The 18,837-nt window shown below is 43.3% G+C and overlaps 1 protein-coding gene across 2 annotated transcripts in view; it reads left to right on the top strand.

Moving 5' to 3' along the window:
• The window catches only part of PARVB (parvin beta), a 53,454-nt gene that overhangs the window by 26,604 nt on the left and 8,013 nt on the right, over positions 1 to 18,837 (top strand). For both annotated transcript variants that reach the window (XM_033148304.1, XM_033148305.1), the window contains exons 4-10: positions 661 to 763; positions 2,704 to 2,844; positions 3,790 to 3,905; positions 13,652 to 13,710; positions 14,824 to 14,843; positions 15,773 to 15,834; positions 17,537 to 17,605. In XM_033148304.1, coding sequence (XP_033004195.1) covers positions 661 to 763; positions 2,704 to 2,844; positions 3,790 to 3,905; positions 13,652 to 13,710; positions 14,824 to 14,843; positions 15,773 to 15,834; positions 17,537 to 17,605 — 570 coding nt within the window. The remainder of the gene's footprint in view (positions 1 to 660; positions 764 to 2,703; positions 2,845 to 3,789; positions 3,906 to 13,651; positions 13,711 to 14,823; positions 14,844 to 15,772; positions 15,835 to 17,536; positions 17,606 to 18,837) is intronic.

Here is an 18,837-nt window from a genome sequence, read left to right as displayed (position 1 = left end):
GTCTACTCATGTAAACAACACGCTGATTCCCGGACCGGCCGTGGGCTGGATTGAGAAGGTGATTGGGCCGCATCCAGCCCACGGACCTTAGGTTGCCTACTCCTGATATATATACTGCACCGAGTAAAGTATCTTCTGGGTGCGGATCAGGGGGAGCAGGGGACACTGGCACATTGATAGTGTTTGTACCTTCTTTTTGCAAGTCAGTTACTGAGAAAAAGAGAAACCCAACAGACATTAGTAAATGCACAGTTTGTCCATTTGCTTCGCTGACACTGATACTTTTAGATGGTTCACTATAGATCAGGGATGAGGAATTCGATCTAGTTGGTGAGCCAGATGGTTATCTCCCCACCTTTTGTGGGCTAAGTTCTGACTGGCGGGTGGAGCTGCCCGCCTGTCAATCACTTGATGTCACAGTGACATCAGACGATCCTTTTTTGCTTGCATGGGGCTTGCAAGTGTTTTGCGAAGTGATATTTTTGTGAGATGCAGCCGAAGAATTTAATTCTAATACAGGAAAGCTGACACCATGATAAATTTCTTAGTTTCCCAGAAAGGTCTGCTTGACTTGAGGTCCCCCCCCCCCTTAAAAGGATAGAAAGTAAATAATGTATTAGGACCAGCCAAGTAATCTATGTCTTTTCTTTATTGTCCCAGGTTTTAATTGACTGGATAAATGATGTCCTGGTTGAAGAAAGAATCATTGTCAAGCAGCTTGAGGAGGATGTCTATGATGGGCAGGTGCTGCAGAAGCTCTTGGGTGAGCAGGGGACAGCGTGCTGGAGCTGGACCGAGGGGAATCTGGGTTTGAACCACCACTCAGCCATGTTGGTCGCTGTGGAAAAGCAGGCTTTGCTAAAACAAGAGGGCCGTGTTTTGGACTTAAGACTAATGAAAAGGAGGCAACCGTACCCTTTTGCTTCCATTTTTGATTGGCCGTAGTTCAGCGTTACAGTATTTCCATGGTTTCAACTGGTGAGTCTTAAGTATGTTTTCTGAGGCAAGCCAGTTGCGCAAACCATGGTTTGAGGTTAACCATGGTTTGTCAAAACGAGCCAAGGTTCGGCAAGCTTTGATTAATCAAAAAGTGGAAGCAAAAGACTCTAAATGTCTCTCCTTGTGGCCATGCAAGATGAGGAGAGAGATGGTTCTCATAATGCTCAACTGTGGCTTCGTGTTACGTCCAAAGTGGGCCAGTGAGTATTGCTTTGGATCCAGTCAAGTCATTGGCTGCGTTCGCACGGTCAACCATGAACGTAGCCCATTTGCTCTTGCTCTTCTCCTCTCTTTGCATTATCTAGCAGGGAAGCAAGCCAGGAAGTTGCAGTTAACCGTTCCTTGGTTAATGTCTTACAATCAAGCCAGTGCGTGAAGCCACAGCTTACGATTCTTGGCTTGTTTGAAAAGCCTTCTACCATCATTCCCAGTTCACACATAATGGGAAGCTTGACTCTCATGAAGGGATGAGCAAAGGGGGCTTCCGGGTGCAGATCCTGGTTTACGAAGCCAGGATTTGAGTGGTGTGAACCAGATGAATGAGACCCCCTTAGTTTTTGGTCTGTGACAGCCTGACCCCAGAGGTCCATGATGATTGCTGTAATATGCTTTATGTGGAGCTGCCCTTGTATCTGGTCAGGAAGCTTAACTGTTTGCAGAATGCAGGAGCCCAAATGCCTTAAGAACTGTCTGATCTTTACACTCCACCTTGATCACAGAGATTCTCTGGTGGGACATCTTTTGGAAACCCATCTTTGTTTAGACAGGCCTTTGAAATACGAATTTTCTCTTTTTAACCAATCAGATTGGATTTATGTTTTCCTGATACTTTTAGTGGATACTTTTGTTGATTTTATTCTTACATGTTTTGTACCACCTTGAAATATACCGTATTTGTCGCTTCATAGGGTACACCGGACCGTAGGGCGCACCTCGTTTTTAGAGGAGGAAACAAGAAAAACAATATTTATCTGCTTTTCCTCCTCTAAAAGCCCTGTTTTTTTGAGGATCAGCTAAAGGTGTTGTAGCTTTTTTGCAAAGGGAAAAACCCAGTTTTTTTGAGGATCAGCTAAAAGTTTTGCATTTTTTTTTTTTGCAAGGGGGGAAAAGCAAAGCTCCTTTTGCAAAGGGGGGAAAGCAAAGAGGAAAAGCTCTGTTTTTATGGGGTTCAACTCACATTTCTGCAGCTTCTAAAGGAAAGGGAGCCTTTTCTACAGTTTCCAGACAGATAATTTAATCAGCCAGTCACATGTTGCTGGGGAAACAAACAACCTCCCTCTGCAGCACATTCAACAAAGGAGGGCGGGGCTGAAAGGGAGCTGGGACTCTTATCTCTTTCCCAATCTGTTGCTGATCAGCTGCTGAGCGGGGTCCTTTCAACACCCCCTTTTCTCTTTGTAAAATAAAAAGCATGGTCCTCTTTTGGCCCCTGGACAATTCAGCTCCAGGGACCACCATTCGCTCCATAAGACGCACAGATATTTCTCCTTACTTTTTAGGAGGAAAAAAGTGCGTCTTATGGAGTGAAAAATACGGTAAGTGTGGCTTATAAACCATCTTAAAATATAAATACATTTTAATTTTAAAAAGCTGATGGGTTTGTATATGGCCAAGTGAGGAATTGGCCGCCGGGGATCCATGTTCCCCGTCCCTTTTGCGCTACCTGAGGAATCTTGTTTCTGCTTGTCTGTATTCCCAACCCAGAGAAACTAGCTGGCCGCAAGCTGAATGTGGCCGAAGTGACACAGTCGGAAATAGGCCAGAAACAAAAGCTGCAAACTGTCCTGGAAGCTGTCCACGATTTACTGCGACCCCATGGCTGGGCTATCAAGTGGAACGTTGACTGTAAGAAGTTCGTCTGGGTTGGGTTTGCCGTGGCTCCGGGTTCGAGTTGCGCTTTTCCCTCACTCTCAGCTCCACTGTCAGCCCCTTTTTGTCTCCACTAAGTTAGCAAGACTGGGGAAGATATTTGCTTGATTGCCTGGAGAGTTGCTGCCAGTCAGAGTAGACAGTACTGGGCAGGTAGACACACATCTGTGTAAGGCAGGCTGGTGTGTTCACAGAATCCCCCCCCCCCGTTCTGGCATTGGGCAGGTTAGCAAAGGCAAAACGGTATCCTGCAACTTGTGTAAATTATGCAAAATGGCTTGATTTGTGTCGTTTAGCTCATTTTGCATGATTTCTGCCACTCATGGGGAGGAGCAAGTTGCCATACAGGACACTGAGCCCCCCACCCCACCCCACTGACCACTCAAAGCTCTTATTGAGACACCATTCTGATGTCAGTTTTCACCTGCTGTTCCCCATATGTTCCAGCATATTTTTGTACCTGTGACTAAGAACTTGCTTTTTTCAATTCCTTGAGTGGTTTCAACCCCTCTTCGGAATTGTAGCTCTGAGAGGGGAATAGGCACCCTTGAAAAACTACAGGTCCCATAACTCTTTGGGGGAAGCCATGAATGTTTAAAGTGGTCCCATGGCGCTTTCGGTGTATGGTTTGAATGTGACCTGAGAGAGAACTGGTGATGGAGGCGAAAGGAATCGGGGAGGAATAAAGATGCCCCCAGCTAGCTTGCAGTTGCCGTGGGTGGGGGTTAGAGTGGAAAAGATGTGCAGTTCTGAAGAAGAGGCTCTGCAGAAGACTTAGTGGAGAGGCGGGGTTCTTGGGGGGCCCCTGGAGGCAGAGGGTCAACCCCAGACCACCGATCCAAAACTTACCCGGAAAATGGTTTTCCTTAATTGCCTTTTAAAATTTGCGTCTCTCTCTATATATCTGTGTTTCCCTTCAAGCAATCCATGGCAAGAACCTGGTGTCCATTCTCCACCTGCTGGTAGCTCTGGCGATGCATTTCCGGGCTCCCATCCGACTTCCTGAACATGTTTCTGTGCAAGTGGTTGTTGTAAGGGTAAGGGCACGGTGAAACCTTGTGTATCTATTTCCTGCAGATGTTATCCTGTTTTCTGAAATTTTGTTACACTTTAAAGCTCTCTCTCTCTCTCACGCCCACTCACCCACCCACCCACCCACCCACAACCTCAGATATACCAGAGCTTGAAATGTCTGGACTCAATAGCCCATGTCCAACAGGTAGATTGTGATCCACTGGCAGGTCACTGGACATCTGCGGTAGATCGCTGGTAGATCATTGGCTCCCCCCAAAGGAGCTGAACAACTGTGGCTCCCCTAAAAAAAGTTAAACATTTTACCTCCTTCCTAAAAAAAACCCCAACAACTTTGACCTGAACCCCCAAAAAGGGGGTAGATCGCTGCAGTCTCTTGGAAGTTGGCCACCCCTGCAATAGACTAATAACAGTACTTTTGGGTGGGGGGGAATCAAGCTGTAGAACTGGCCTGGACCTAATTTGGGAGGTTTGCAAATAATAACGTCTAGAAAGTTGATGAAAGTTTTAATCTGTTTTTAGTCTGTTGCTGTTTTAACTTTTATGAAAGTCTTAAATGGTTCTTAATTCTTATTGATAATTTTATTGCTGTATCTTTTTTTTTTTTTTTGCAAATTGCTTTGAGGCTTTGGGGTTTGTTTCAAGAGTCAAGCGATAATCAGTCAGTGAAATAATAATAAAATAAACAATTGCTCCGAGCAGAAATGGGGAAGCATAGGCAGTTGTGGTTTGGCTTTATTGGCCACATGTTCTCCTGCCATTAGATCAGGAGTGGCTAACCTGTGGCCTTCTAGACAGTTATAGAATCATAGAATTAGAGAGTTGGAAGGGATCCAGAGGGTCATCTAGTCCAACCCCCTCCAATGCAGGAATCTTGACACACGGCCATCTCCCATCCAATTTGAAACCATACCTGATTCTGCTTAGTTTTGCAAATGTGCTAGCAGTTTTATTGCCACACCACTAGGAGGGTGTTGGGCTCCAACTCCTAGCAGCCACGTCCAGTGTGGCCCAGTGGACAGGGATAATGGGAGTTGTAGTCCAGCATCTCCTAGCACTCTTGCCTTAGGCACACCTGAGATTTGCTGGTTTGTCTGTTCTGGCACATGGAGCAAGTGGAGCTGATCACATCAGTGCATTTTGAAGGGTCAACAAAATCTTCTTTTGATTATACAGTCACATAGAACAGGTATTCATAGTTTCACCTTTAGTTGAAATCATTTTAAATATAATTAATTAGTTGATTTAATTGTTAACGAATTGCTCTCAGCTCTGCTTGTTTCTATACATGCTGAGGCTTTTAATTAGGCTGCCAGCCTTTTTTAGAGATACCTCTTTACAAGATTGACTAGGGAAATATGTTGTCCCAGTGGAAATATTGTACACACACCCGACTCCCAGCTGGGGAAAGGGAACTGATCCTTAAGATACAGAGTGCCTTTTGGATACCAGAAATCTGGAAGCAAAGTGGTTCTGGGCACCACAGTTCAGGAAAGATATTGACAAGCTGGAACGTGTCCAGAGGAGGGCAACCAAAATGGTCAAAGGCCTGGAAGCGATGCCTTATGAGGAACGGCTTAGGGAGCTGGGTATGTTTAGCCTGGAGAAGAGAAGGTTAAGGGGTGATATGATAGCCATGTTCAAATATATCAAAGGATGTCATATGGAGGAGGGAGAAAGGTTGTTTTCTGCTGCTCCAGAGAAGCGGACACGGGGCAATGGATTCAAACTACAAGAAAGAAGATTCCACCTAAACATTAGGAAGAACTTCCTGACAGTAAGAGCTGTTGGACAGTGGAATTTGCTGCCAAGGAGTGTGACAGAGTCTCCTTCTTTGGAGGTCTTTAAGCGGAGGCTTGACAGCCATCTGTCAGGAATGCTTTGATGGTGTTTTTTTTTTTTTTATAAGATTTTATTATTTTCCAATATGACAAAGAAAAAACAGAATGCAACATCAACACAAAACATAAGAAACAATAAAAAACAAAATCAACATTGAATATAATCAACAATATACATAGTCAACATTCAAAACAATAACAACAATAAAAACATAAAAAGCACATATACAAACCTTAACCAATATCTATCTTTGTATATTTCTTGTTTCTAACTTCTCTGTTTGGGGACTTCCCCCGTTCCCTCCACTGTCTTCAAAAAACAAATACTTCTTCAAGGTAGCTTTATATATTGTTCATTCACATTTGCCCAAATTTTAATATACTTAGCTTTTACTTAGTCAGATATTTCAATAACTATATATCTTATCTTATCTTAGCGACCTATCTTAACATATTTTGACATATACATCTTTCGCATAACAACAATTCCTCTTACCATTTATATCTAACACATACCTACCAAAGCCGATGTTCTGTCTAATTCTGCTCAAATATTCAGTTTAACTGATTTAACTAGATAGTCTTTAAATTTTTTCCACTCCTGCGACGCCTTCCCCTCCCTCTGGTCCCGGACTCTGACGGTCAGTTCTGCGAGTTCCATGTATTCCATCATCTTCATCTGCCATTCCTCCACCGTTGGTGTCTCTTCACCTTTCCATGTTCTTGCCAATAGAATTCTGGCTGCTGTTGTGGCATACATAAAAAACACTCTATCCTGACTGGGTATCTCTTCATTGGTTATGCTCAGAAGAAATGCCTCTGGTTTCTTACAAAAGGTAACTTTCATCACCTTCTTAAGCTCATTATAAATCTTATCCCAGAAAGCACTTACCGCTGGGCACAACCACCACATATGAAAGAAGGTACCTTTCGCATGTTTACATTTCCAACATACATCTGACATTTTGGTATTCATCTTGGCAATCTTAACTGGTGTCAAATACCATCTATAAACCATTTTCATTATGTTTTCTCTTAAACCATGACAAGCGGTAAATTTGATACCTTTTTGCCACAATCTCTCCCAGTCATCCATCATAATATTATGTCCTACATCTTTTGCCCAATCTATCATTGAGGATTTAACCAGTTCATCTTTTGTATGCCACTCTAGCAGAAGATTATACATTTTGGAAAGGTTTTTAAAGTTCGATTCTATCAGTTCTGTCTCCAGTTTTGATTTTTCTACTTGAAAACCAACTTTTTTGTCCATTTTAAATATTTCATAAACCTGATGATAGTGCAGCCAGTCGGGGACCTGACTTTTTACTTGATCATAGCTTTTTAGCTTAAAAGAGTCCCCTTCCTGCTGCAATATGTCCATATATCTTAACCAGTTTGCAGACATATTCGGTCTCTTATATGCCTTGGCCTCCACTGGAGAGATCCATCTAGGAGTCTTTCTCTCAAACAAGTCTTTGTATCTAGTCCAAACCTGATATAGGGATTTTCTAACAATATGAGACTTAAAAGTTCTGTGGATTTTAACCTTGTCATACCAAAGGTATGCATGCCAACCAAACATATTATCATGTCCCTCCAAGTCCAACACATCGACGTTCTCTAATTTAAACCAATCCTTTAACCAGCAAAAGGCCGCAGCTTCAAAATAAAGCCTTAAGTCCGGCAGGGCAAAGCCTCCTCTGTCTTTAGAGTCTGTTAAAATCTTAAATTTTATTCTTGGCTTTTTGCCCTGCCATATAAATTTCGATAGGTCCTTTTGCCATTTCTTAAAACAGTCTAGTTTGTCCAAAATTGGTATGGCTTGGAATAAAAACAGCATCCTTGGTAGGACATTCATTTTAACCACTGCTATTCTTCCCATTAACGACAATTTAAGTCTTGTCCAGATCTCCATATCTTTTTTTATCTCCATCCACAATTTTTCATAGTTATCCTTATACAGGTTCAAGTTCTTATTTGTGAGATTGATACCTAGATATTTTACAGATTTGACAAAGTTGAGGCCTGTGGCTTCTTGAATTCTTTGGGTCTGTTCTGCACTCAAATTTTTACCTAAAACTTTGGTTTTCTGCTTATTCAATTTGAAGCCAGCTACAAGTCCAAATTGTTCAATTAATTCCAAAGCTCTGGGGACACTGCTTTCTGGTTCTTGCAGGGATAGCATCAAATCGTCCGCGAAGGCGCGTAATTTGTATTCCTTCTCTCCCACTTTAATTCCTTTTGTCTGTTTATCTTTCCGAATCATATTTAGAAGGACTTCCAGGACCGTAATAAAAAGTAGAGGGGAGATAGGGCACCCTTGTCTTGTTCCTTTCTCTACTTCGATCTCCTCCGATATCACACTGTTTACAATGACTTTTGCTCTTTGTTCTGTGTAAATGGCCTTGATGCCATTTAAGAATTTTTCTCCAACTCCCATTTTTTCCAAATTCTTTTTCATAAATATCCAAGATACTTTATCAAAAGCTTTCTCTGCATCAACAAACAATAGTGCTGCATCTGTATTTATGTCTCTCTCCAGTTTTTCTAAAATGTCCACAATAATTCTCGTATTATTACTTATTTGTCTTCCTGGTAAGAAACCTGCTTGGTCTCTATGTATATGGTCTTTCAACACTCTTTTCAACCTTGTAGCCAAAACATTTGCAAAAATTTTATAATCCACATTCAACAGGGAAATTGGACGGTAATTTTTCATTAGAGTCTTATCAGTATCTGGTTTTAAAATCAATGTGATAAAGGCTTCTTTCCACGTCTCTGGTGCCCTATCTCCTTCTAGTATTCTATTGCACATTTCTCTTAACGGCTGTGATAGCCAGTCTTTCAATGTCTTATAGTATTTTGCTGTTAATCCATCCGGTCCTGGAGCCTTCCCCAATTGCATATTATTTATTGCATCTTCTATTTCTTGTGTCGTTATTGGGTGGTTGAGAGTTATTAATTTTTCCTCTGGGACTCTTTGCAATCCGTTCTTTTCCAGAAATCGGTCTATCTCTACTTCATCTATCTTCTCCTCCTTGTACAGTTGCTTATAGAATCTCTGAAAACACCATCTGATTTCCTCCGGTTTCTCTACATTTTTTCCATTTACTACCAATTTACTGATGACATTTGCCTTTTGTCTTTTCTTTAATTGCCAAGCTAGTAGTTTTCCACATTTATTTGCAGATTCAAATGTTCTTTGTTTCATCATTTTCACTTTCCATTCGATATCTTGATTCATGATATTCGCATATTGGGATTGCAAGTATTTAATTTCTTTTTGGATTTTGACACATCTGGGATGTCCTCTTAATTCTTTTTCCTTTCCTTTGATTAATTTCAACAGTCTCTCCATTTCTGCACTTTGTTGTTTCTTCTTTTTTACCTTTTCACTAATGAGGAATCCTCTCATTACCGCTTTACTTGCATCCCAAGCAATCCTTTTCTCCACTTCTGAATTCCAATTAATTTGAAAATATTCTTTCATCTTTTTCGCCGCTCTTTCTACTAGCTTGGTATCTCTCATCAATGCATCATCCATTCTCCACCTGAAAGAATCCTTGGAAATCATTTTTAAGTTTACCTGCACCGGATTGTGGTCTGAAAGCGTTTTGGGACCGATTTCTGCTTTTTGTAATTTTGGAGCCAATTCATTCGAGATCCAGATATAATCTATCCTCGACCATGACTGCTGAGATTCACTGAAGTACGTTGCCTCTGTTTCTGTGGGGTTTTTTAATCTCCAAGAGTCCACCAAATTCAAGTTGTCCACCATTTCAAAAAAAGTCTTTGGGAGTTTCCCATCATTTGTTAGTTTTGTTCTTTGAGATCTATCCATTAGTGTGGAAACTGCCCCATTAAAATCTCCAAGGCAAACTACCTTATAGTCCAAATAATCCAGCAGCAAATCATGTATTTTTTTGTAAAAAATCGACTTTCCATCATTTGGTGCATAAAGTCCCAGAATCAAAAATTTTTCGCCTTGTACGTTGATTTCAATTGCGACGTATCTCCCTTCTTCATCTTTAAATAGCTGTCTTGGGCTGTATTTCTCCTTTGCATAAATCACTACTCCTCTCTTCTTGACCTTGTCCGAAGATATGAACTCTTGGCCTAATTTTTTGTTCTGTAGTAATCTTCTGTGACGCCGGACTATGTGGGTTTCCTGTAAACATATTATGTCCAAATTCTTCTTTTCTATGCTATAAAATACTCTGCGTCTCTTTGGTCTCTGATTCAATCCCCGAACATTCCAAGTCATTAACTTGAGCGCCATTTCTTTGTTTATTCCTCTCCTCCAGTTGCCTCTCCTTTCTTCTCTTGTTCTGGATCTTGGCTTGGTCCTGGTAATCCCGGCGGTGGTGGGAATACCTCTGGAAACTTGTAGAGCTGTGCTGGGTCTAATGGAGTTCCTTTAAAGAATTCCAGATGCTTGTCCAAAAACTTTTGCTTTTCCGCCAAGGACCTTATTTTTATCTTTTTCCCTTCAAACGTAAATGCCAGGCCTTCTGGAAATTCCCAACTGAAGGAGATTTTTCTTCTTCTTAGCTCCGTCACCAGGTCGTTATAGGGCGCTCTTTTATCCAAAAAAAATCTGGGGATATCCTTATAAAATATTACTTTGTTCTGCTGTACCACCAGGTTGTTTCTGTAGTGTAAATCCAGAAAATAATCTCTGTCGTGTCTATCATGCAGCACAATCAAACAGTCACTGACTGTTTTAGTGCTTTTCTTTCCTCTGGAGCCTCTTGGTCCAAATCTGAAGGCCTTCACTATGCGTGCTGAGACGTTCACCTCTTCTAACTCCCAAAAAGTTGAAAATAGTTCCACAATATAAGCTTTTAGGTCTTCCCCCTCCAATTCTGGAAGACCCCTTATTCTTATGTTTCCTTCTCTCTGATGTAGTTGCAGAAAAGCAAGAGACTCTTCCACAGTTCTCTGCCGTGTTCCAATATTTTCTAACTGCTCCACATCTAAGTTGTCCAATTTTTCCTCCACCTTTTTTATTTTTTCTCTGACCACTTTAATTTCCTCAGAGTCCTTTTTTAACGTAGTCACCTCCTGCCCAATTTTATTAATTTCTTCTCTGTTCTTTCTTACATTTTCCTCAATTTGACCAATTGATTTTTCTAAAGTCTGGGTGGAGGTTTTAATATCAGCCTTAATATCCACTTGGAGTTTTTCAATTGCAGAGTTAACTGTAGTATTCACTGATGCACCAATAGTGTTCACCGATTCTTGTGTTTGCTTCAACCCTTCGGTGACACTTTTCAAACCTGCTGCAATTTCTGCCACACTTGCTACCAATTTCTCCATTTGTTCCTGCAGAGTTAGGGAAACAGAGCCTTTCCTTTTTTCAGAGCCAGTTCCTTTCGATCTAGTTTCCATTCCCTGTGGGCTCTGCAGCTGTAATCTCAAGGTCACTCCAGTTGCTGTAGTAACAATCTCAGACATTCACAGCAGAAGACCAACAGTCCCAAAAGTAAACACCAGGTGGCCTGCAGCTAGCTTCTGAGAACAAAGAGGCTGCTGAGCCAGGAATCCACAACAGTCCAGTAGTCCAACTTTTAGGCAAGAGTTCAGATTTTTCAAAAGTTATAAGTTCCTTAAAGCCAAGAAGAGTCTATTTTAAATAGCCCAAGTCAGTATCTGTTTCTCACTTGCAATGTAACCACCAAGTCTATAAAATAGCTTGTATCTGGCTGCAAAAGAGTCAGAGTATCTCCACCGGTAAACAGTCACTGTAACACTGGAACACCAACAAAGAAAAAAATGGCAACAAAATATTGCAGCCCGCTACTGACCCAGAATCCTAATCCAGAGGGGGAGCGGTGTCTTCTTTTGCCATATCAACTGTTTTTAAATCTTTAAACAAGCTTTAAACAACTTTTAAGTAACTTTTAAAAAGTTTGGCAGAGTTCGCAAAACTTTCCCGTTAGCCGCGGCTTTGATCTTTTAGCGCTACCAAGCTCGCGCAAACAGTTCAAAGGGAACAGGCTTCCTTTTAAAGTTTCCTCTGCAAGCAGTGCTCTTTAAACTTGTAAAATAATCCAGTATTTTGACTTACAGAGTTTCTTTGGAAGTTTCTATATAGGAAGTGCCGGGTGCTCAAGTCTGGCGGGATCGCTGCTTTGATCCTCCGCAGGCAGTCGCTTCTTCAGTCCCGTGCTGGGGCTCCGTTCACCCGATTCTCCCCCTTACGAGGGTAAATCAGGAGCGGAGACAGCACGTCTGGGACCCACGAAGCCGTCGGTCCACGGGACGCTCTTCCCGTGGCTTTAAGGGACCCGTGGCGCAGGCACGGAGCTCCCTATCGCCTAGCGGAGGACGGAGCCGTCGGACTCCCGTCCGCCATTGACTCGGCACCTAACCGGAAGTCGCTTTGATGGTGTTTCCTGCTTGGCAGGGGGTTGGACTGGATGGCCCTTGTGGTCTCTTCCAACTCTAGGATTCTATGATTCTTCTGATTCTGCAGAAATCAAGGAAAGGAAAAGCAGAAAAGCAAGTGTTGGGTGCCCCTATCACCCATGCATGGAAGTGCTCCTGTTTTTGTTGCCTATGACTGTTAAGAGCTGCATACATTTCATAATTGATGAAGACCTGTGCTATGTTTGGATTTAAAAAAAAAAAAAAAAAAAAACTTCTGTATTGGTAACAGCTGTAGCTGCAGTATGCTAAATAAGCCCTTTGCTGATGGAGGTTGTTTTTCTGTGACTTGATGATACTTCTTAGGGATCGTGGGAGAAGAAAACAATTTGCCATAAACAGCACCGGTAGATAGATTGATGGTGTAACTTTGCAGAGTCCCCAAAGGTGCAGGGCAATTTCCTAGCATCTATCAACTCTCCACAGAATGTGAGAGATTAACACATCTCCCTGGCTTCAGAGGTCCGTCTTTCATTTAAAGCTGTGGTCACTTGGGAGTGGGATGAAATTGTTTTGCTGAAGGCAAAGGAGAGTGCGGCCTGCCTTCGGCCTTTGCATTTTCAAAGATGCCTCCCTGCTTGATTATCTCCATTTGTTGGAGGAGGGAAAAAGAAAAGGACTCCTGTCAGGAGAAGCAATCCACATAACAACATAGTGCAAACAGAGCGTCAAATCTCCTTGTTGCTTTTAAAAGTACAGTATTTAAGAAAGGCACCACTAGGTGGCATAACTTGTAGGTTAAGCTGGGATTTCAGAGCCTGCATGAAATCTTGCTCAAGAGGAGCAAAAGAACACATATTTTAGAATGCTTCTTTGATGCATTTGTATGGTAATTCGCCAATACAGGTTCTGACAGAGAAGAAGAGTTTACAAAGGACTTTGCCTTAAATTGGAACACTACTTTTATCTTTTTCTTTAGTTGTACGTAGATTTAATCAGTCACTTTGAAGAAAAAAGGGTTGGTTTTTGTTTTTTTTTTAAGATAATGCCCATCTGATGATGCGGTAGACAAGCGGTGTGCCTCTTCTGTTTGTGAGAGAAGGGGGCCTTTTCGGAGATGGGCGACTGCCACCCATAGCTTTCATTTGCACTTTAAATTAAAAATAATAGGCACTGAGGTGCTGCTATTGCTTTTACATGATTGACGCCTGATTTTACCGAGACACGCTCGGTACACTTTGACCATAAAACTAAGAAACGATAGCTGATGAAGAATAAACGAAACAGGGCCTTGTTCTGCAGTTAACAATCGTTGTAACTGGAATTTGTTTTATACTTTCAACAACAAAAATAGAGGAAAACCATTGTTTATTGCCGTCCTGGTCTGAGTCCTTGCAACCTTTCTACTTTATTTCCTGTATTCTCCAAGGACTCCCAATTTTCTAATTGATTTTGTGATGTTGGCAAGCGGCCTTTTCAGTCACAATTTAGGCAGAATTTAGTGTTGTGCCACAAACTTTCTCCTTTCTGTCTTTCAGAAGCGGGAAGGTCTTCTCCAGACAGCCCAGGTCACAGAAGAGCTCACCACCACCACAGAGTAAGCCCTTCTCATACTCTGAACTCATGGGGAGTGCTCAGAAAGCTCTCAGCTGGGATAGCCCCATCCATTGCGCCCACTAAACAGTATCTGGACCCTTGTAGACCCTTGTAGCATGTTGTAACGGAAAATCCCAGGTGTGGAACTGCCCAGCCACCTGGCCCTTAGGGATAAGCCCACTGGTTTCTGCAGAGTTAAATAAAAGAAGTCCAGCCACTGGAGCAAGGACAAGACAGGGTTTATTGTGCAATAGGTTACAGTCAAACTGCACACCCAGAGCAGCGTTACAAGAACTTTTAAAAACTCCTATCATATCCCAGAATACAATTTGGAAACATCATTACTACGTCACGAAAAGGGAAGGGTTATACATGATTAACATATAGGAAAAACAAGATTAGCATATGGGGAAAACAGAGCAATATCAGGGAGATAGCTCTGAGAAGTGTGAATGGGTGTTAAGTATTGGCAAGGATACCTTGAGCACTTATCTGGGAGAGAACAATGGGATTCTGGTCGAGGGATATTAGCCCAGTGGCTTCCTGAAGCACCCAGAGATTACCTGCCGAGGCATTTCCCTGTGTAAGTGGTCTCTCGCCTACTGGATCATGGCAGAGAGATGGGTCCCCTTAAGGGCATCACTCCATACCCCAAATGAGTTTACTCGGGAAGAGACTTTGCTTAGGCGACCCCCCCCTAATTTCCGTAACAAGGTACACCAGTGTTTTTCATACTTCTCTGCCTTGAAGGAACTCCTGCGTGCTGCAGACGTTTCTGCGGACATATTCTAGGGTGTTCCCTTGGTTCAGGTGGGGCATCAGACAGCCCTGTTGGGCCTCACTGTTGCCTTGTATGAACGGAAGGAGAAGGCAGAACCTTGATCCCTGAAGGATGCAGTCAGATTTTAGTATAATGGTAGTGCTATATAAGAAAATTGTTCACTGGCATTATGGGGTAATAATTTTGCCTTTCATAAAAGATTGTGTAGCAAGACAAATCTTGGTCTGGTGGGGGGGACGGACGACATACCTGGGTTTTCTTATTCAGTTTTGGGCTCTTAGGAGCCCATTATTAACGCACTAACTAATCATTTTCAAAAACTCTGATTTGCAGGATGATGATGGGTAGATTTGGTAAGTACAAGATTTTAACTTGGAATATGAACCCATAATAATGATCCGTGTGCATGTTTCGAAAAGCAGTAAAATAAAGTTGCATTTCAAACTAGTAACGCTGTTTCTTGTTTAGTTTGTCTCCCACCATTTAGGAGTTGCCCTTAAGCATGTTTTTGTCCAAGGTGGCACATTAAAACAATTCTCTCCTTTCGCTCTGTCTTCTCGCATCCCATTTTGCCACCGAGGACTGCACTGGACATTTTTGATGTACAGCCAAACTACAGAGTTCAACTTATTTTCTGTTGCTGGCTATAGCTCCCACCTTCTCTGTGCTTCCAGCAAGTCCTGACTGCTGTGGTCTGAAGGGATCACTCATTCCTGCCTTGCACATGAGCTTGGGACAATCCCACAGCTGTTACGATCTTAGGTGTGCTGCTGGCCTCCTCCGCTTCGTGTTGCGACAGGTTCTCGTCCTTCTTTTGCCCTCTTTGCTCTCAGCCCCGGTGCAGCTTGATCTGCACTTCCTGTTTCCCATGGAACACTGTCATTTTGCATGGAAGAGCAGAAGAGTTCCTGCTAAGGCAGTAATAGACTGAAAAATCCACTACAGCTCCTCAACAACTGGGATTAACTTCTCAGAAGGCTATCTACGCTTGCACTCTGTGCTTATTTTCATCCACCCATCCATTTCATTTATATCCCAACTTTCCTCCACGAAAGTTCTTCCCCTTCTCATTTCAACCTCACAACAACTTGGTGAGGCCACATCCTGGTCTGATCCGCTAACCACCACATGACACTGACTTTCCCCTTGCTCAGTGAGTCCATTTCAAGGGTTCCTTAGATAAGTACGGAATAAAAATAGTCATCGTGCATATCTTGCTTCTGTGAATTTTCACCAAAGCGTTTATTGATTTGTTAAAACCTTGTTCTCTTTCTCAAACCAGAGCGAGATGCTTTTGACACCCTCTTTGACCACGCTCCTGATAAACTAAGTGTCGTAAAAAAGGTAACATGCCATTTGTATTTAATGGGCCCAGTGGGCATTTTTTTCCCACTTTCTTCAGTTTGCGAGGGTCTTGCTTTCACCAGGGTTCGTCTAAGGACACGAACCAGGAGCAATGGCTTTTTAGATGCTGGGTGATTATTACAGGATGCCTGCTCCTCACGATTACAATGTTTTTTAGCAGCCTCCACATGAAGTCGCTGCCACAAAAATCCCAGCCTGCATTTGCCCTCTATTTACTGTTTCTGGCAAAGATCTCTGTCATGTTACTGAGAATGGGTGTTTTTCCTGGGATGAAAAACCAGCAGCCTGGATGAAGCAAAAACTGAAGTGCCTCTACCTCAGCTGATAGCCCTTCCTTTGCTGAACTCCACTTCTCCTTCCTTCCTGCACTTTGACCCCCGAAGAGTCACACCACAACGGGGAAACCTCCCCTTCTGCTCTTCTGGGCAGCCTTCTGGCAGCCACTTGCCAAGAGTGGCTGGGTCCAAAGGAAGAGGTAGTTGGAGCAGCAAATGCAATTTTTACATTTTGTGCAGTAGGCGAGTTTCTACGCCCACTCACTCACTCACTCACTCACCCCTCCATCTTGACAAGCAAGAGACATTAATCAAAGGACAGTCAGGCGAAAAACACCCAAGAGCCGGGCTGCAGAGGCGTGTAAGAAAGTTTCGCCTTAGGTGGTTTGTAGAGTCCTGAGGATTTACCTATATACTTGAGTATAAGCCTAGTTTTTCAGCACACATTTTGTGCTTTAAAAGCTGCCCTCGGCTTATACTCAAGTCAACCATTCCTTAAGAAGTGTACAAGAACGGTGGTTCTTTACTCTCCCCAGGCAGCTTGTTCTATTCCTGAACTGCTCGCATAAATGCAAACTTTAGACCCCAGAAGGCAGAAAGCCTATCAGTTAAGGAAGTATTAAAACCCCACAGGTGCTCACTTTCCCTGGCTCCTGCTTAAACAGGACAGGATCCCAGCCTTCTCTGTATAACACAAGCGAACATTGCGCTGTGAGTTAAACCACGGAGCCCTAGGGCTTGCTGATCAGAAGAATGGCGGTTCGAAACCCTGCGACGGGGTGAGCTCCACAGCAGCAAAGGAGGAAGAGGAAGGAGCAGCCCAAAGGGCTGCTTTGGGCTGCTCGTTCCTCCTCTACCACAGTGGCAAAGGTGAACCGGCTTATACTTGAGTCAATAAGCTTTCCCACATTTTTGTAGGGAAATGAGGTGCCTCGGCTTATATTTGGGTCGACTTATGCTCCAGTATATACGGTACCTTCTTCCTCCCTCCCTGTTGCTTGTGGATGAGTCTGTGCTTAAAAATGTTTAAAAGCAAGCCTCCTCGAAAGGTCCAGCTTGTCTTTCATCAGACTCTTCCGGAGCACGACATTTCCCCACGGGAGCAGCTTGCCGGGGAATGCCGCCAGAGGTCGCTTGCACGGGCAAAGGACACTTTCTGTGAATCAGTCCCTGTTCCATTGAATTCCAAACATAATAAACCTGCCAAAGTTTCCTTCTGCATAAGCACAAGGTTTACAAATGGGTGGTTTTGTATTGTGATTGTGTTTACGTTCCTTCTTAGAAGTGTAAAATGGATAGCGGTGCGGTCCGAGGCAAGCCAGTAGATGGGCTTAGGGTTGCAGCCTTAATCTGCCTATCGGTTGCTTATTCATTTTCTTTCCCGCTGTCTTCTTTTTCCTTTTCAGTCCCTGATCACTTTTGTGAACAAGCACCTAAATAAACTTAATCTGGAAGTGACAGAATTAGAAACCCAGGTAAGAGGCAGTACTCAGCACCAGTGTCGACAGTAAGACCATGCGCTCAGATATTTTTAAACATCTTCCTTTTTAAAATCAAGAAATAAATCAAAGTGTCTGCAGGAGGCTGTAAATGTTTTTAGATGACTGGGGTTTAAACATGTAAAGTTTTCCTCCAAGACCGTTTTTGCTGATAAAAACCTCTCTCTCTAAGCTACTTTCCCACTCAAATATCTGAGCCTAAATACAGGACCAGTTTAAACTACATCACTGCCGTAGGTAAATATTACACCCCCTGTCTTTCCCCCCTGAGAGTTTTCCCCAATTTCAACCTGATTTCCCTGTTATATGTAGCTGAATGGGGCAAAGGGGAAAGACTGAAATTACGTAAAATATCCCCATCTTTGTTCTTGAGGCAACATGGTCTGGAAAGGAAATGATCCCTCTTCCTTTCTGAGTTTTCAACTCCTTTCCCTTTTCCACAGAAGCAAATGGAAAGGTTGCTCCATTTACTTATATGGAGGGCCTGTAAGGGGGCCACAAATGTCTCCAGATCTCCCACTCCTTTATTCGAAGGCTCTAAGGTGGTCCTATATGAGGAAACTGGTGGTTGTTTTTTTAAGAACAGAGTATAGATGTGGGAGAGGGACCTAGGTGGCGCTGTGGGTTAAACCACAGAGTCTAGGGCTTGCCAATCAGAAGGTCAGCGGTTTGAATCCCTGCGGCGGGGTGAGCTCCCGTTGCTCGGTCCCAGCTCCTGCCCACCTAGCAGTTCGAAAGCACCTCAAAGTGCAAGTAGATAAATAGGGACCGCTCCGGCGGGAAGGTAAACGGCGTTTCTGTGCACTGCTCTGGTTCGTCAGAAGCGGCTTTGTCATGCTGGCCACATGACCCGGAAGCTGTCTGCGGACAAACGCCGGCTCCCTTGGCCTATAGAGCGAGATGAGCGCCGCAACCCCAGAGTCGGACACGACTGGACCTAATGGTCAGGGGTCCCTTTACCTTTACCTTTATAGATGTGGGAGTACAGAGCCTAGGGCTTGCTGATCAGAAGGTCGGCGGTTCTAATCCCAGCGACGGGGTGAGCTCCCGTTGCTCGGTCCCAGCTCCTGCCCACCTAGCAGTTCGAAAGCACCTCAAAGTGCAAGTAGATAAATAGGGACCGCTCCGGCGGGAAGGTAAACGGCGTTTCTGTGCACTGCTCTGGTTCGTCAGAAGCGGCTTAGTCATGCTGGCCACATGACCCGGAA

Source organism: Lacerta agilis, chromosome 5 (genome assembly GCF_009819535.1).
Source record: "Lacerta agilis isolate rLacAgi1 chromosome 5, rLacAgi1.pri, whole genome shotgun sequence".
Classification (NCBI taxonomy): Eukaryota; Metazoa; Chordata; class Lepidosauria; order Squamata; family Lacertidae; genus Lacerta; species Lacerta agilis.
Note: the sequence above shows the minus strand (reverse complement) of the source record. Positions and strands in the feature narration are given on the sequence as shown.